Here is a 14,852-nt window from a genome sequence, read left to right on the forward strand (position 1 = left end):
AATTTCTTTTTAGAGTCACAAATTAAGCTCATATCCTAGTCACCAATGCTTACCCCATAACCCAAGGAAAGAATTACTGGCCTTGGTACTAGCAAAATGAGCAAAACCCACTGCAATAGCACTTTGCTAGGGACTGCTTAGTTTCCAAATGCTTAATGCAAAAAATAAATCATGGTTCGTAAGTGCTGCCTGCCACAAAAACTTTCAGAACTCTGGAATGAATAAAATGGTTCCACATCACTTAACCAATGATTACTTATATTCTTTTTTGCCAACTTATGAACAATGTGATTTCTTTCATATGCTAAACTCTATATTCTAGGTTCCAAATGACTTCAACTTTTTGGTGGTTTGCTTGCTGAAGCACCTACATAGAATGTTTTTTGCCTGGAATTCAAAAGACATTTAATATCAATAATCTTTAGCAGCTTAATCAGGATCTGAATAGTAATGTCTTCATCTTGTAACAATGATTTTTCTAAGAGGATGCACAGGATGAATGGGAAAGAAACCTGTTTCATAAAACACAGTACCAGTGTACTTCTGAGATAGCTGAAAAGGGGACACTCTAGATGGGCAGACCCTGCAAACACTTTGGGTATCTTTTCAGAGTGCTCCAAACTTGGATGAATTTTTGTTATAAATCATCTTGATCAATGGAACACATTTGCTAAAGTGGATCTGTAATAGCTATTCTTAAGGCCTGAATAACTTAGCCTAGAAAAAGTGGGGGGTGGAGGGGAGGCATGGGGTACTCACGAATCACTGGTTTCTCTTTCAGAAACAATATTGTCCCTGATCAGAAACAGTACCTTTTCTTTTTAAAATATAGTAATGACAAATACATTTTTCAGGAAATATAATTTGATAAAATGCAACTAGAAATAATAATTAGATATTTCAGGAGAGGAAACAGTGGAATGGTGAGGACTACAAATTCTGCTTGTGTTTGAATCCCAACCTTCTCACTAGTTAATTATAATTGGGCAATTTATTTAACCTCCTTGTTGTTCAGGTTTCTCACCTGTAGAATACTATTACCTACCTCACTGGGTTGCTGTTGTGAGAATTATATAAATTAACCCTTGTAAAGAGCTCAACAGTGTCTGGTATAAAGTAAGTACATAATAAATGTTGGCTTATATTAATTATTATGCATGTGTGTGTGTAGATAGGTAGATATAGATATAGATGACGAGATTTATAAACATGCCAAAGCCAAAGTGAACGGAATATTGAATACACCAGGAACAAAATGGCAGTGTCTTTAATGTATTCATTCATCAGACATATAAAAAATTCAATGAATGTTTTCCTTAAATAGAACATTTTGTTAAAAGAAATCTTAGAATTATTTGACTGATTCAAATACTGTAGTTTAATAACTTTCCATGAAGATACTTTCTATTTATTACATGTATAAAATACATATTTATATATGCATAAAATACTTTGGTATACAAAACGGACCTAATATAAAATCACATTTTTTGCTAAAAAATAAGCCCATCATTGAGTATGTTTCAATGCCGAATCTTTTCACAAATTCAGAAAAAAAAAAATTTATATCTCACAGTTCTCTGGTTGTCTTCTCTGATTATTTAGAGACTGTAAACTCCTCTGTCCTGATATTCCTCCTCTAATAACTTTGATACAGAAAATAACAACAACGATGCTATCATTTTTCTGTTCTGTTGTTCTATCTATTGACAGAACTATTTCTGTTCTAAGTACACTTTTATGTATACTTAGAAGTGACTAGAATGCCTCATGAAATGTTTAACAGCCATATGAAGGTGAAACTATATGGCAAAATTTGACATTCTTTTAAGAATAAAAAAAATATGTTGCCCTTGATGGCCAAAGAAAAATGTTAAATGGCACTATTCTATCATCTTCCACATTATCATCACCATCAGCTAACAATTAGTTTGCTTAATTATAGCAATAAACATCAAAGACATTTACAGAGCTGAACCACAGTCTATTACAGGCAGTATTGATTATTTAATAGTCTACCTATCAAATTTATTTATAGAGCAATCAATCAGAGGCTACTGTATTTCAATAAATTTACAATGATGAAGATAATTTAACTCTTCAATTATTTGCTTACATTGGGCATGAAGATAGAGGTAAAGTTAGTTAATATTTCTAACACCTGTATCAATAACTTGATAGTGACAGAATTAAAGCGAAGTAGAAAATTAAGTTACAGCTTTAAAAGCAAGAACACTACATGCTAAGCAAACAAAAGGGCCTCCCACCACAAGCTCTGTCATAGCAGCCATGTGATTGGTGAAAGAGCTAACACATTACATCTGCTCTTCACTCTTCCACTTTATTGCCCTTGCTTTCTTCTAACTGGACAGCAAGTTGACTAGACCAAAGGTATATACAATTTCTATTTTAGAAAATTAAATAGAATTTAAAAAACCTAAACTATAGACTTTGTTTGATTTTATCAGTTTTTCCACTAATTAGTTTCCACTAACTAGTCAGTGGAATAACTTTCTAAGCCAGGATCCCAGACTGCATTTATTTGCCATATGTCCTTTGTATCCTCCAATCTGTGACAGTTCCTCAGTCTTTTCTAGTTCTTCATGACCTTGACATTTTTGAAGAGTATTGGTCAGTTATGTTGTAGAATGTCCCTCCTTTCAGTTTTGTTTGATGCGTTCTCATGATTAGATTGAGGTTATACTTTCTTTGCAAGAATACAAAAGAAGTAATGTGCCCTTCTCCGTGCTTCATATTAAGGGGTACATTATGTTGATATGTCTTATTATTGGTGAAGTTAATTCTGATAGTTTGGTTCAGGTGGTATCTGCTAGGTTTCTCCCCTGCCAAGTTTCTCCCCTGGGAGAGATACTTTGAAACTGTGCAAATACACTATTTTTCCTTAAACTTTTGTCAATAATTTTAGAATCCATCAGTGAATCTTACCTGCAACAAATATTACTTACATTTTATATAGGGTTTTATAAGAAATTAAAACATAATGGCCAAATTGTTCTTGCTATAAATATACTGAAGGTCTACTGAATGAAGCATTGTTCTACATTCACAATATGAATAAGAGCTAATTTCTTTTGTCAGTGTGTTCAGTTAGTGTTAATCAACTATATTAATACATAACATAATTGAAATGTTACTTACATAACTATGGCTTTTTAAGAAATCTGATGAACTATTGGTGAGGATTTTGTCTCCTTCCAAACCAATTACTCTTTTACAAATATTTGATTTTGGATCACTTGGGCTTTTTGCAATCACAATGTCACCTCTGAGGGGGGAAAGCCAAAGAAACGTCAATGTTATTTATTAAACATTAACACATGAATGGCACTGCTTTAGTACTTTTACAAAGCAACTTTAATCTCGCATATACTGACCTTTCCATATATTTACCAGCTTTGAGAAGCATTTTTTACTGACTTTTTTTATTTGTGACTAACTTTTCTGGGTCGGAATCCACAATGAGAGTGATGGAAAGATATTATAAGATTCCAAAATTTCTGATAAGTCCATAAAAATTATCACGTTGTACCATATCCACTATGTGTTATTTTTGTGTCCAAATTTTTAGAACCCAAACTATGAAAAAACAATTCCATATAAATATTTCCAAATTAACTAAATAAATTTTACTGGTGAGCCATTTTACTGACTCTAGAACACATAAGAATGATTGGAACATCATCTACGTTTCCCTAAAGCTCAAATAATTGAGGAAATTAACAGTATACGAACTATATAACCTAAATAACTTACAGTATAGTCAGAAAGACTCCATACAGTACGTTCAGAAAAATGGAGAGGCCACAACCAAATAAAATGTTTAAAAAAACTGCAAAAATACATATTACTAAAAATAAATATAATCTGATACCAAACGCATACAATTAATATGGGTCAGACTACATATGGGAAGCATGATTCATAGAAGAAGTGGCAATCCAATTGGTAACTGACCTAAGAAAGACTTGAAAAAGTGGAAAGGAAGAAGAAGGGGATGAGGAAAAAAAAATGCAGGATTAGGGCTGCCCCAAACAAATGGAACAAAATGCTCTTTTTGCATAAGCAAATTCTGAATTCTGTTAACTGACACACATACTTCAACACATTTAATATATTTACGTATTATTCATACCTAGCTCCAGAAATAATCTGATGTATTTATAATAAAAGGTGTGTGTGCTAAAATAATATCAAAAGCCAGGAAAATGACAGTTAAATCAGAAACTTACTTGTTGCTATATGTAAGTATGAAAATGAGTTCTAAACTTTTTGGTAACTAAGTCAAAAAAGAAATTAAGATTAATCACATGGCAATCATTAACTAAAAAAAGTAATAGTTCGGGAGATGAAGCAATGTTTTCCCTAACAACCAAGTCAGAAGAGAAATTTATAGGAAAAATTCCTAACTAAAGGACTAAAAGACACCATCTTCATCAGCAATTTTATAGAAGATACAGAAACATTATTCACATTGGTCACTTGTTGAGGCTACTCTTAATAAGAGATAAAGGCTATTAAATCATGAAATTCTGTTATTATTTGGAGGTAATATAAGGCTGCCCTTTTTTGAAACTGGAATAAACTATTCTTTCTAACCAACTGAAACCATGTCAGTGGAATTGTTTCAGATGAAAAAGTTTATAAAAATTGTAGCATGATATATTCAAGTTAATTTTGGGTAGCTTTGGCAGAAGAAAGTCTTTCCATGAGTGTTTCATTCAGCTTAAACATTTTGATCAAATAATTAGTATGACCACTAAAACATAAGCTCTGTACTTGAATGGTAATATAGAAACAACAGTTCAGTAAAGGTGTTTTTACAGAAAGCAATATTAATATAGAAAATGTATTTGTAGCTTTCTGGTGGTCTAACCACATATATGGGAGTTCCTGGGTGTTCCAAACGGTTAAGCACTGAGCTACTAACTGAAAGTGGTTTGAAGCCACTCAGAAAAAAAAGGCACCTTGGAAAAAAGATCTGGTGATCTGCTTCTAGAAGATGAACTCTGTGGAACACAGTTCTACTCTGACACCCTTGAGGTTGTCATGAGTCAAAATCGACTCTAACGGCAACTGGTTTAACCAGATATATGCACAGAGTATATCAAAATACATATTCCTTGGATTTCTAACTCTTTCAAATAGGGTTTTTAAAGAAATTTAATACAACTATGACTTAAATTTTATTTTCTTATTTATAGTTATAAATATCCTTATTATCCTATTAGACTGTAGGCTTTTGAAAAGAAGGGTCAACATCTTATTCATCTCAACATTCCCTATAATTTATAGCATATTTTATACATTAATCTGTAACCTGTTGCCGTAGAGTCGATTCCAACTCATAGTGACCCTATAGGACAGAGCAGAACTACCTCATAGGGTTTCTAAGGAGCCGCTGGTGGATTCAAACTGCCGACTTTCGGTTAGCAGCCAAATGCTTAACCACCAGGGCCCCATTATGTACATTAGGTGCTCATTAACTATTCGTTGAAAGAATAAGTAGTAATTAGAGATTATGACTGTCTCAAGTATGAGCGTTCTGGGTGGCTGACTGAAAAAAATCCATGTTCTTTAGAGACCAGATGTTTTGACTTTTATTCTTGCTTAAATGAAAGACTATTCTAGTTTTAGAAACATGCAGCCACCAAGAAGACCTCTTGTCAAGGGTCAGAGAGTCCCTTGAAGTCTCAGAATTCTGTGCTGCAAATCAGAGAAAGAGACTACTCGAGATAGTAATATATTTAAGCCAGAAGTTATCAACTGGCTATCTTGGTTATAAAAGTTACTTTGGCATGTCTCCTATAAATGCCAGATTTTGAGCTATCCTGCAACCTAATGAGCCCCTTGGATGAATATAGTACAAAATGATACCTTCGAGGAATCTTAATTTACTGAATATAGTTATTCGTATACTTGTCGGAATGCAAAAAGTATCTACCAAAAAAAGATAATATTGAGCTGTTCGTTCAAAAATTACTTAGCCAACAAGATCAATTCCTTGTTAAGGATGTTCTAGGATCATGAGAGTAAAATCACACCATTAGCATGGAACACAGAAGCTTACCTTCACGCTACATTGAGGGCAGGTCGCCAGTTAATCCAAAGGCTGTATCATGCCATTTTGATGTAAGTTAAAATGAAAAGGGAGCTGGAACACAGCCCTATTATGCAAGTTTTATTTTGTAACCTCTATATCTATCAGTTGGAAATCCTGGTGGCATCATGGTTAAATGCTAACGCTGTGAACCAAAAGGTTTGCAGTTTAAATCCACCAGGCACTCGCTGGAAACTCTATGGGGCAGTTCTACTCTGTCCTATAGGGTCACTATGAGTCGGAATCGACTCGTCGGCAACAGGGTTTACATCTATCCATTAGGTTTCTTGAAGTTGATATAGGTAAAATATCTGTAGAAGAGTTACCGAGGGACCTTTGCTAGACCATGTATTTTGACAAAGGGATAGTTTCCATCTACAGAGTCTAAGGCTGGTGAAAGATCAGAAAATGCTAAAACTTTTTTTTTTCACTATTCTTGACTATTTTTCAGTAATGTGAAACAGATTATAGCAAAGGTCTATAGAGAAAGAGAGTGCCTAAACCTATTTATGCCATAAGCTACATACCAGATCAAGGAAGCCAAGCCTGCAGTTTACTGAGATAAAAACATAGATTTACTTTTTCAGAATTAGAAACAACCAAACATTAATGAGCATATATAATGTAGTCCTTAAGTTCCTATTCTTGACTCAAAACATTGCCATCAAGTGGATACCAATTCAGAGTAACCCCGTATGACAGAGTAGAACTGCTCCACAGGGTTTCTTAGGTTGTAATCTTTACGGGGAACAGATCACCAGGCCTTTTTTCCCATCAAGCCACTGGTGAGTTCTAGCCACCAAGCTTTGGGTTAGCAGCCAAGTGCTTAACCACTGGTCCCTCAGGGCTCCTTCAAAACATTCTGGGATCCAACAAAATAGTAAAGGAGACTTAGATTTATATCATAAAAGGAACTGTTAACTCTTTTGGACAGTGACAAAAGGGATACAATAACCCAATAGACTGCACATGTTTAGAGAAACCATTAACACTTCTCAAACTTAGAGAAAACATTTGACTCAAAATTTTATCTAGCTAATTATTAATTTGGTTTTTTATGGCAGAGTTTTAAAGATAAAAGAAACTGTATCTTTTATCAAGCAAATATATTATCAATGGTTTATTGATATTACATTATAATATAGGACTAATATAACGTTATAAACTTAAAATATCCATGATGGAAATTTACCTTTGAATACCATAAAAATGGCGACTAAGATTTTCTGCAAAGACAATATCTGAATTTTGAATTGTAGGCTCCATTGATGGTCCAGAACACTAAAAAGAGAGGTAATTTTGTAATTTGAGTTCAAACCTTTTTTAATCCAACAAAAATCATCTGCAAAGACTTAAAGAAAATCAAGCAAATGTTCTTTAAGCTTTAAAGAACAATATAGTAAGGCAGTATCTTTGAGGAATAATTTATAATAAGTTCACAGCTACAGAGTGGCCACCAAGTCTGGAAACACAAGCAAATATATTATCAATGGTTTATTGATATTACATTTTAATATAGGACTAATATAACGTTATAAATGTGTCCAGATTTTGGTCACCCTGTGGAATGTAAGCTCCATGAGGGCAGGGAACTTGTCTCTCATGTTCCCAGCTATATAACCAAGGCCAAGAACAGTGCTTAGCATAAGATAGTCAGTAAATATTTATTGAATGAATGAAAGAATGATTTTCTTAAATATCCAGTGCTCATGATACTAATTTATTAAGTGGTATCGAACTAGTCTGTGAGTTGATGCCCTTCCTCCCATTCCAAGAGAACAGCTTACTCATTTGATGGGTGCAATTTATATTTTCTACTGAAAAATGCCAGTAAAGTTTCAAGATTTTCATATTTGTATGTCTTAAAACAATAATCTTCACATATACCTCAAAACTGGAATAAATAATTACTGCCTCATACAAATCTAAATATAAGAATCTTCACTTACTCTATATGTAATAAAACCTTTTACTCAAAACCTCCTACAATGGAAGTGTGTTTGCTACCCTGTAGCCCACTGGAAGTACCAATATAACTTTTACAAAATCAAGGAGTGGCAGAAGCCCACTTATATGAAACATATAGAATAGGCAAGTGCATAGACAAAGTGTGTTAGTGGTTACTAGAGGCTGCAGGAAGGGAGAAATGGGAAGTTATTGCTTAAGAGGTACTGAGTTTCTGTTTAGAGTGATGAAAAACATTTGGAAATGGATAGTGGTGATGGCTGTACAACATGGTAAATATAATACCACTGAATTGTACTTTTAAGAGTGGTTAAAATGGCAAATGTTTTATATAGATTTTACTACAATAATTTTTACAAAATCAAGGAGGGGATTCTCAGTTAAATATTTATGCATTACTTCAGCTACATTCAACGTGAGATTGTACAATTCTGTACTGAATCTATTACAGTAAAATTAATTAAAAAACATGACTGCCCATTCGATCAATTTCTTCTTTCATTTATATGAGAAAAGGTTAGAAAAGTCATGGTTGATAGATTCATAATACAATATTAAGGAAAAACATTGATGGGGAGGCAGGTTTAACCCTTTAATATTGGCATCAGATAGAATGATATAATTTGTTTTAATGACAGTTAAAGACAGTGGTTAATTAAGAGTAGGAGTTTTGGAAATTTAGACAGATTTGTGTTGAAATTCCAAATCTGCTACTTACTAACTGTGGGACCTCAAACAAGTTACTCAAGCTTTCTGAGCCTCGGTTTCCTCATATATAAAATGGGTTTCTAATATCTCACCAAGTGTAAAAGATTAAACGAGTTAATATAGCTAAAACACCAAACATATCCTAGGACACAGTAAGTAAGTTAGCATTTGAAAAGTGGTAGCAATTATTATTATTAGGATTATTAATAGGACCTTTCATGCCCCTATCAGAAACAAAATACAGAACCATATTTAAAGTTAGGGGTCTTAGAGTTTATATCAGTGCCGAATCAAAAACGATCTCTTATACATCGAAATTTGGAACAATTTTATGTTTTAACTTTCACACTTTATCTTCAACTATAATTGGGAAAAATGTATTTTTCTTCCATTTAATAAGTTTTAAAAAATATCTTAAATAATTATTCTTGAATGTAAAACTTACCATGACAACACCACCAACGTATTCAAATGCACAATGAGCTATACAGCCATACTGAATAGTATAGCCAATAAGCCGAAAGGTTTTTCCCAGAACACCACGGAGCATAGTTCTATGTAGAGTCTGCCACCATTGGCCTGATGGTAAATTTCAAAAAGTTTCATCATCAATACTATTTAAAAACTCTTATGAAATAGCTTTATTTTAAAATATTTTACAATCACCCAGAGTGTACTAAATGGCTAACAGAGTTTGATACAGAAGAACGTGAGCTTATTTTCATTTCTGCTAAAGACATTTTATATGGCAAATTATAGTCACTTAATATTTTGATCTTCTGAACAGAAATTATTATTTATCTATTTAACTTCTATATGAATTAGATCACTAGTAGAGTTTGAACTACTCTGTCCCTTTCCATACATTGGTTATTTTTTGATATTAAGGCATTAAGACAGATACTTAATAAAAGACATTAACTCTTTAAAGCAACTAATGATACTTTTTCATATCGCTGCCTGCTATATACTACAATAGTTCTTCTCATGTAATGTAATATGATATAATGAGAAAAGCACTAGAATAGGTGTATGGAGATTCAAGTTTTAAAATGGTTCGTTTATTAACTTGTGTGATCTTTGATGAATCACTTAACCTCTCTGGGCCTCAATAATAATCATCTCAAAGGCAGTTCTGACAATCAAATTCGACAACACATGTCAAAGTGCTTTGTAAATTAAACAGTTACATTCAGTTGTCAGCTATTAACTGCTGATATGAATGCACAAATACTATGAAACAGCACAAAGAACGATATAGATTTTTAAAGCCACATAAATTTAAAATATTAATATTATTTTAGATGAATATTTCTAGTATCTGTCCTTTCCTTTCTATTTATCTGCTGTAACCATGTTTTGTGCATCTCTCAACTAATGGCTTAAGACTTAGACCTAAGCTACTATATACTGTTTCCAGATTAAATTTACTAAAACCTATCAATAATAATATATAACATTTGCTCAATACTTATTATATGTCAAGCTTTACATGTAATACTTCTGTGAGGTAGATACTATTTGTATCCTCATTTTTTAGATCAGGGAGGAAAAGCCTGAGTAGTAATTTGCTCAACATCATAAAGCTGGTAAATGACGAAGTCCAGACTTAAACATTATGCTACACTGAATCTTGTATCACCATTTGCTCCCATAACCTCCGTGGCTATTAGTTCAAGTCCTGATTTACCTTAGACTTGTTTTCAAGATCCTGGGCAGTTGGCTCCCATGCCATCTTCAGTTTCCAACCAGAGTTTCCTTTATGCTCCTACTTACACTGGCTACTCAAATTATACTGGTCTGTTCTTCAATTAAACTTTGCCTAGCGAATATTTACCTATGCTAAAAAAAAAAAAAAAAATTTTTTTTTTTTTTAACACCTATGTCTAGAGTATTCTTCATGATACTCGTCACCCATCTAATTTATAACTCTTCTTCAAATGCTCTCATTAGGCTAGCTTTTCTTTCTTCTCTGGGTCCCTATATTCTTTATGGTTCATTTGTATATGATTAAGAAAGCTGGTACTGGAATATATCTGCCTGAGTTTGCATTCTGGCTCCACCACATATTAGCTATATGGTTTTCAAGAGGTTATTCTGCCTCTGTCTCAGTGTCCTCATCTGTAAAATCGGCTTAATATCAGTACCTATCTAAGAAGGTTGTTGTGAGGATCATATATGATAAGTCATGTAGTTTGTATAGCAGAATACTTCAATACATGTTAGTTACTGTATCAGTCACCTGGAAACCCGCATACACTGCATAACTTTATAACATTACATGTGTTTTTAGTTATCTAAGTTTCTCGTTGAACTTGTCTTTCCGTGAAATAACAGAATTTTATAGGCCAGGGTACAAGACTGTATATTTTACTAATTAGTGTTCAGTCACCTATGTCTATTATGTCTCCTTCCCTGGCATGTCCTTCCAGGCTACCATTCTAAGCAACATATCTTACTTTGTGTCATTCACCTACCTTAAACATACATTGATTATAATACTTACCCACATTATATTCGTTTATATGTATTTCTCTTACTGCACATTGTATTTGTTTACATGTCTGGGCAGTGAATGTGTTTTATTTATCTTTGAATCCCAGGGCCTGGTAAAAAATGTAATATGTAGGAGGCTTGTCTGACTAAAACAATAAATAAATATTGAACCCAAATTTCCTGTACCTTCCACATCATCAGTACTACAGAATGGTAACTATGTTCAAAATGATGATCTCAAGGCCATGAAGATATACAGATAGTGAACAGACATGTTAACGCTTTTCTTACTGTGGTGAAATGACTCCCTTTATGTGGCCTCTTGCCTTGGTTCTTTGGGAAAACAGCTTGAGAGATTCTTTCCCTAGGCCCTGATGAGTTACTTTTATCCTAGTTTTCTACACTAGAGGGCTTGTTACTTTTCTCCAGATTGACTGACTTTTCCTGGGTCTGAGGGTACTGCCTGCCCTGAGACGGGTATACACTTTGCAGGGACTGGTTAACAGACTGTACAAATGAGATGCATTACAGCCTAGCCATGCCAACTATGTAAATAAAGTGTCTGTGGCCCATTGAGAGGGGATTGGTCAGTTTGTGGCCACTACTGGGCTAGGTCATGCCTTGAAATTGTTTTGTATATGCAGCCAGCCTCACAGAGGTTAAGTCAGGCAGAAAGAAGCAGGAAGAGAAGCATCAGGAAGAAAGCAGCAGCAGAGAGAAAAGTCAAGAAACTTCCTAAAAGAGCTATAACACTGGTCAAGAGCTGTAACACTAAAGGCTACGAGAGGCCCAGAAGGAGCCCAGAGGCAGTCAGCGCTGAGAGATGGCAGGGCCAAGACGGCAGGGCTGAGTGGAGCCTGACCTCAGGGTGTTGAGGAGGCCTGCGAGGCTGCGAGGGGCTGAAAGAGCCGTTCTGCACTGAAGAAGGGAGACTTTACAAGCTTCCTGATCCTGACTTGTAGCTGGATGATCCTAATCACGAGTTGTACCCTGTTCCTAAATAAACCACTTAACCGTAAGTATGGTCTGTGAGTTCTGTGTGGCCACTGCAATGAGTTATCGAACCCAGAAGAGAAGTAGACAGTGCCATGGGAGGGATGGCTGGTGTCGGAATTGGTAAAAAGGTTCAAGGGTGCAGGTATGACAGACCTCCACCTCGTGGGGATCAGCCTTGGGATTCTCATTATCCTACACTCAAGTGAAGTTAAACAGATTCTGATATTACTACCACTGCCACCATTTTACACTCAACAGAGGTAGAAAAATAATTGGCAGCAACCTATTACAAAGTGGGAAACTTTTAATTCTCCTGGAATCCAGATTTCTGGGGTCCATGGAGTTGGGGTGACCCACCCAGGCCATTTGCCCTTAGGTGTCCTTTGAACCTTGAACAAGCTAGTTTCTTAAAGTCACCTTTAACTCAAACAGTGGCCTAGTAAGCAGCTTAGTGGAGACTGTTTTGCCTTAGGCATTGGGCTCTTCTGAAGAATTACCTATGTGTCCTCAGTTCTGAGAAACAGGAACTCCAGGGTCACACTGGAAGCCGTGTTTTAGGGTAAACTGTTACTTAAACACTGTTCCCTAGCCTTTAGCCATGGCAATGCCAATAAGATAGGACCTAAGAGTCTTTAGGGGATCTCACACCTTTGGAACATTTTTGACTTCCTAGTCGAAATATTACCCCAATTTGCAAATCATACACTAAATAAACCAGTCAATTTCTATTATTGGCTTAATATGGTTTTTATTTTAACAAAAGTATTCTCATTAAATCTTTTAGGAAATATGAAAAATAACTCCTCCCATCATTAGGAATCTGGTTTACAGTTATAACTGATGCAGTTTAAAAATTAGTGATTTTATAAATAAAAAAATTTAACGAAAGTGCTATTTAAAAAAAAAGAATTAAACCAGTTGCCGTCAAGTCAACTCTGACTTATGGCAATCCCATGTGTGTCAGAGTAGAACTGTGTTCGATAGGTTCCCAATGGTTTATTTTTTGGAAGTAGATCACCAGGTCTTTCTTCCAAGGTACCTCTGGGTGGACTTGAACCTCCAACCTTTTGGTTAGCAACCAAGTACATTAATCATTTGCACCACTCAAGGACTCCGAATTAAAGGATACATGATTAATTTCCAGCATGACAGCATGAAGAACTCCATGATGAACTCCCCAGTGAAACTGCCGGAAGTTATTTTTTAAAAAACAACCATTTAAAGCTGCTGGAAATGGTCATAACGGCAAATAGCAAATGAAGAAACATCTGTTTAAAAGAATCTACAAAAATTCAGTAAAAAGGTAAAGAGTCTGTTGTATTCGAAGCAAGACTACTCTCTCTATCCCTCTACCAGCTCAGTAAAGCAAAAACTCCACTCTGTATCACTATAGCCAAAATACAAGGCTCCTTCTCCCCCCAGGTCTCAGTTGGAAAGCTTTTTCCTGGCAGAAACAGGATTTTGGTGTTTCTCATCCTGCCACAGCAACTTGTTGCTGAGACTAAGTCCAGAGCAAGGGCAGTCAAGAGGTGGGGGCTCCCTTCTTCTGTCCAGTCCCTGCTGGTAAGATCGAGGGCTCTACCATGCATGCAGCACACTGAGAATACCAGGGACCTGATTCGCCTTGCAATGGTTCGTGAGGTGGAGGTTCCATGCCAAGAGCAGCAAGCTGAGAAGACCTCAGGCTATTGCCTCCACCCTTCACCAAGAGCTCTGCTTCTAAAGCAGTGGTGCACTCAGAGAGAAGCTTACCATTGTTCCCACTCACAGCTCCAGAGTCCTGGCCCAGAGATTTTGCCTGAAGTGATAAAACAGTTCCTGATCTCTTCCCCCAAAAGCTAACTTCATTTGTGACACAGGTTGGAGAATTTCGAGCCTAAAGATGCCCTCAAAAACAGTGCAGGTTGTGGTGAAAAGGAACTAGGAGAAGATCTGTTGGATTTAATGAAGATATAGGCTAGAATGGGTAGCTAAATTGCAGAGAACAGGGGGAGGAGACCCAGACAAATAGGAAGAGTGCTGAGGTCAAAACAAATACCAAGCACTGACTAAGCAACTATTCCTTCAAAGGAGCCCCAATTTGATTGGATTAATTTACCTATCAGTTTATTCTCCAGGGAATTGCTATAAACAGCAGAGCAGTCAGCCAGCATTAGTGAAGTTTAACAGTTGGGTATAGTCTTGGAAAGAGAGGAAGAAAACCCTAACAATACCACTGTTTCCCCAGGATGTCTTAGACATACCCAAAGTTGTGCCTCCCTGAAGAGCAACATCAGAGGCTTAACACAGTGGTGGGGGTGGAGGGGAGGAACAGACAATACTAAAATAATCTATCCAGTCACTAAACAAATAAATAAGCAAATAATAAGCCCTGGATAGGAGGACTAGTACCCAGAGTTGTAACAAAATGTTATGTTAAATGTCCAGTTTCCAACAAAATAATTATGAGGCATGCAAAAAAAAAAAAAACAACAAAGTATGAATCATACACTGATATACCAGGGGGGTGGGAGGTGGACAGCAAGCAACAGCAACTGTGACAGCAACTGGATGTCTAATTTAACGGAAA

The 14,852-nt window shown here is 35.5% G+C and overlaps 1 protein-coding gene across 11 annotated transcripts in view; it reads right to left on the reverse strand.

Moving 5' to 3' along the window:
- The window catches only part of IMMP1L (inner mitochondrial membrane peptidase subunit 1), a 96,981-nt gene that overhangs the window by 22,676 nt on the left and 59,453 nt on the right, over positions 1 to 14,852 (reverse strand). For 10 of the 11 annotated variants that reach the window (XM_049890826.1, XM_049890825.1, XM_049890829.1 and 7 more), the window contains 3 exons: positions 9,237 to 9,370; positions 7,311 to 7,399; positions 3,160 to 3,286 (listed from right to left, as the gene is read on the reverse strand). In XM_049890826.1, coding sequence (XP_049746783.1) covers positions 3,160 to 3,286; positions 7,311 to 7,399; positions 9,237 to 9,341 — 321 coding nt within the window. In that variant the 5' untranslated portion in view covers positions 9,342 to 9,370. Of the gene's footprint in view, positions 1 to 3,159; positions 3,287 to 7,310; positions 7,400 to 9,236; positions 9,371 to 10,481; positions 10,634 to 14,852 lie in introns of all 11 variants that reach the window. The other variant, XM_049890823.1, reaches the window with a different exon arrangement.

The sequence above is a fragment of the Elephas maximus genome, chromosome 7 (genome assembly GCF_024166365.1).
Source record: "Elephas maximus indicus isolate mEleMax1 chromosome 7, mEleMax1 primary haplotype, whole genome shotgun sequence".
In the NCBI taxonomy this organism is placed as follows: Eukaryota; Metazoa; Chordata; class Mammalia; order Proboscidea; family Elephantidae; genus Elephas; species Elephas maximus.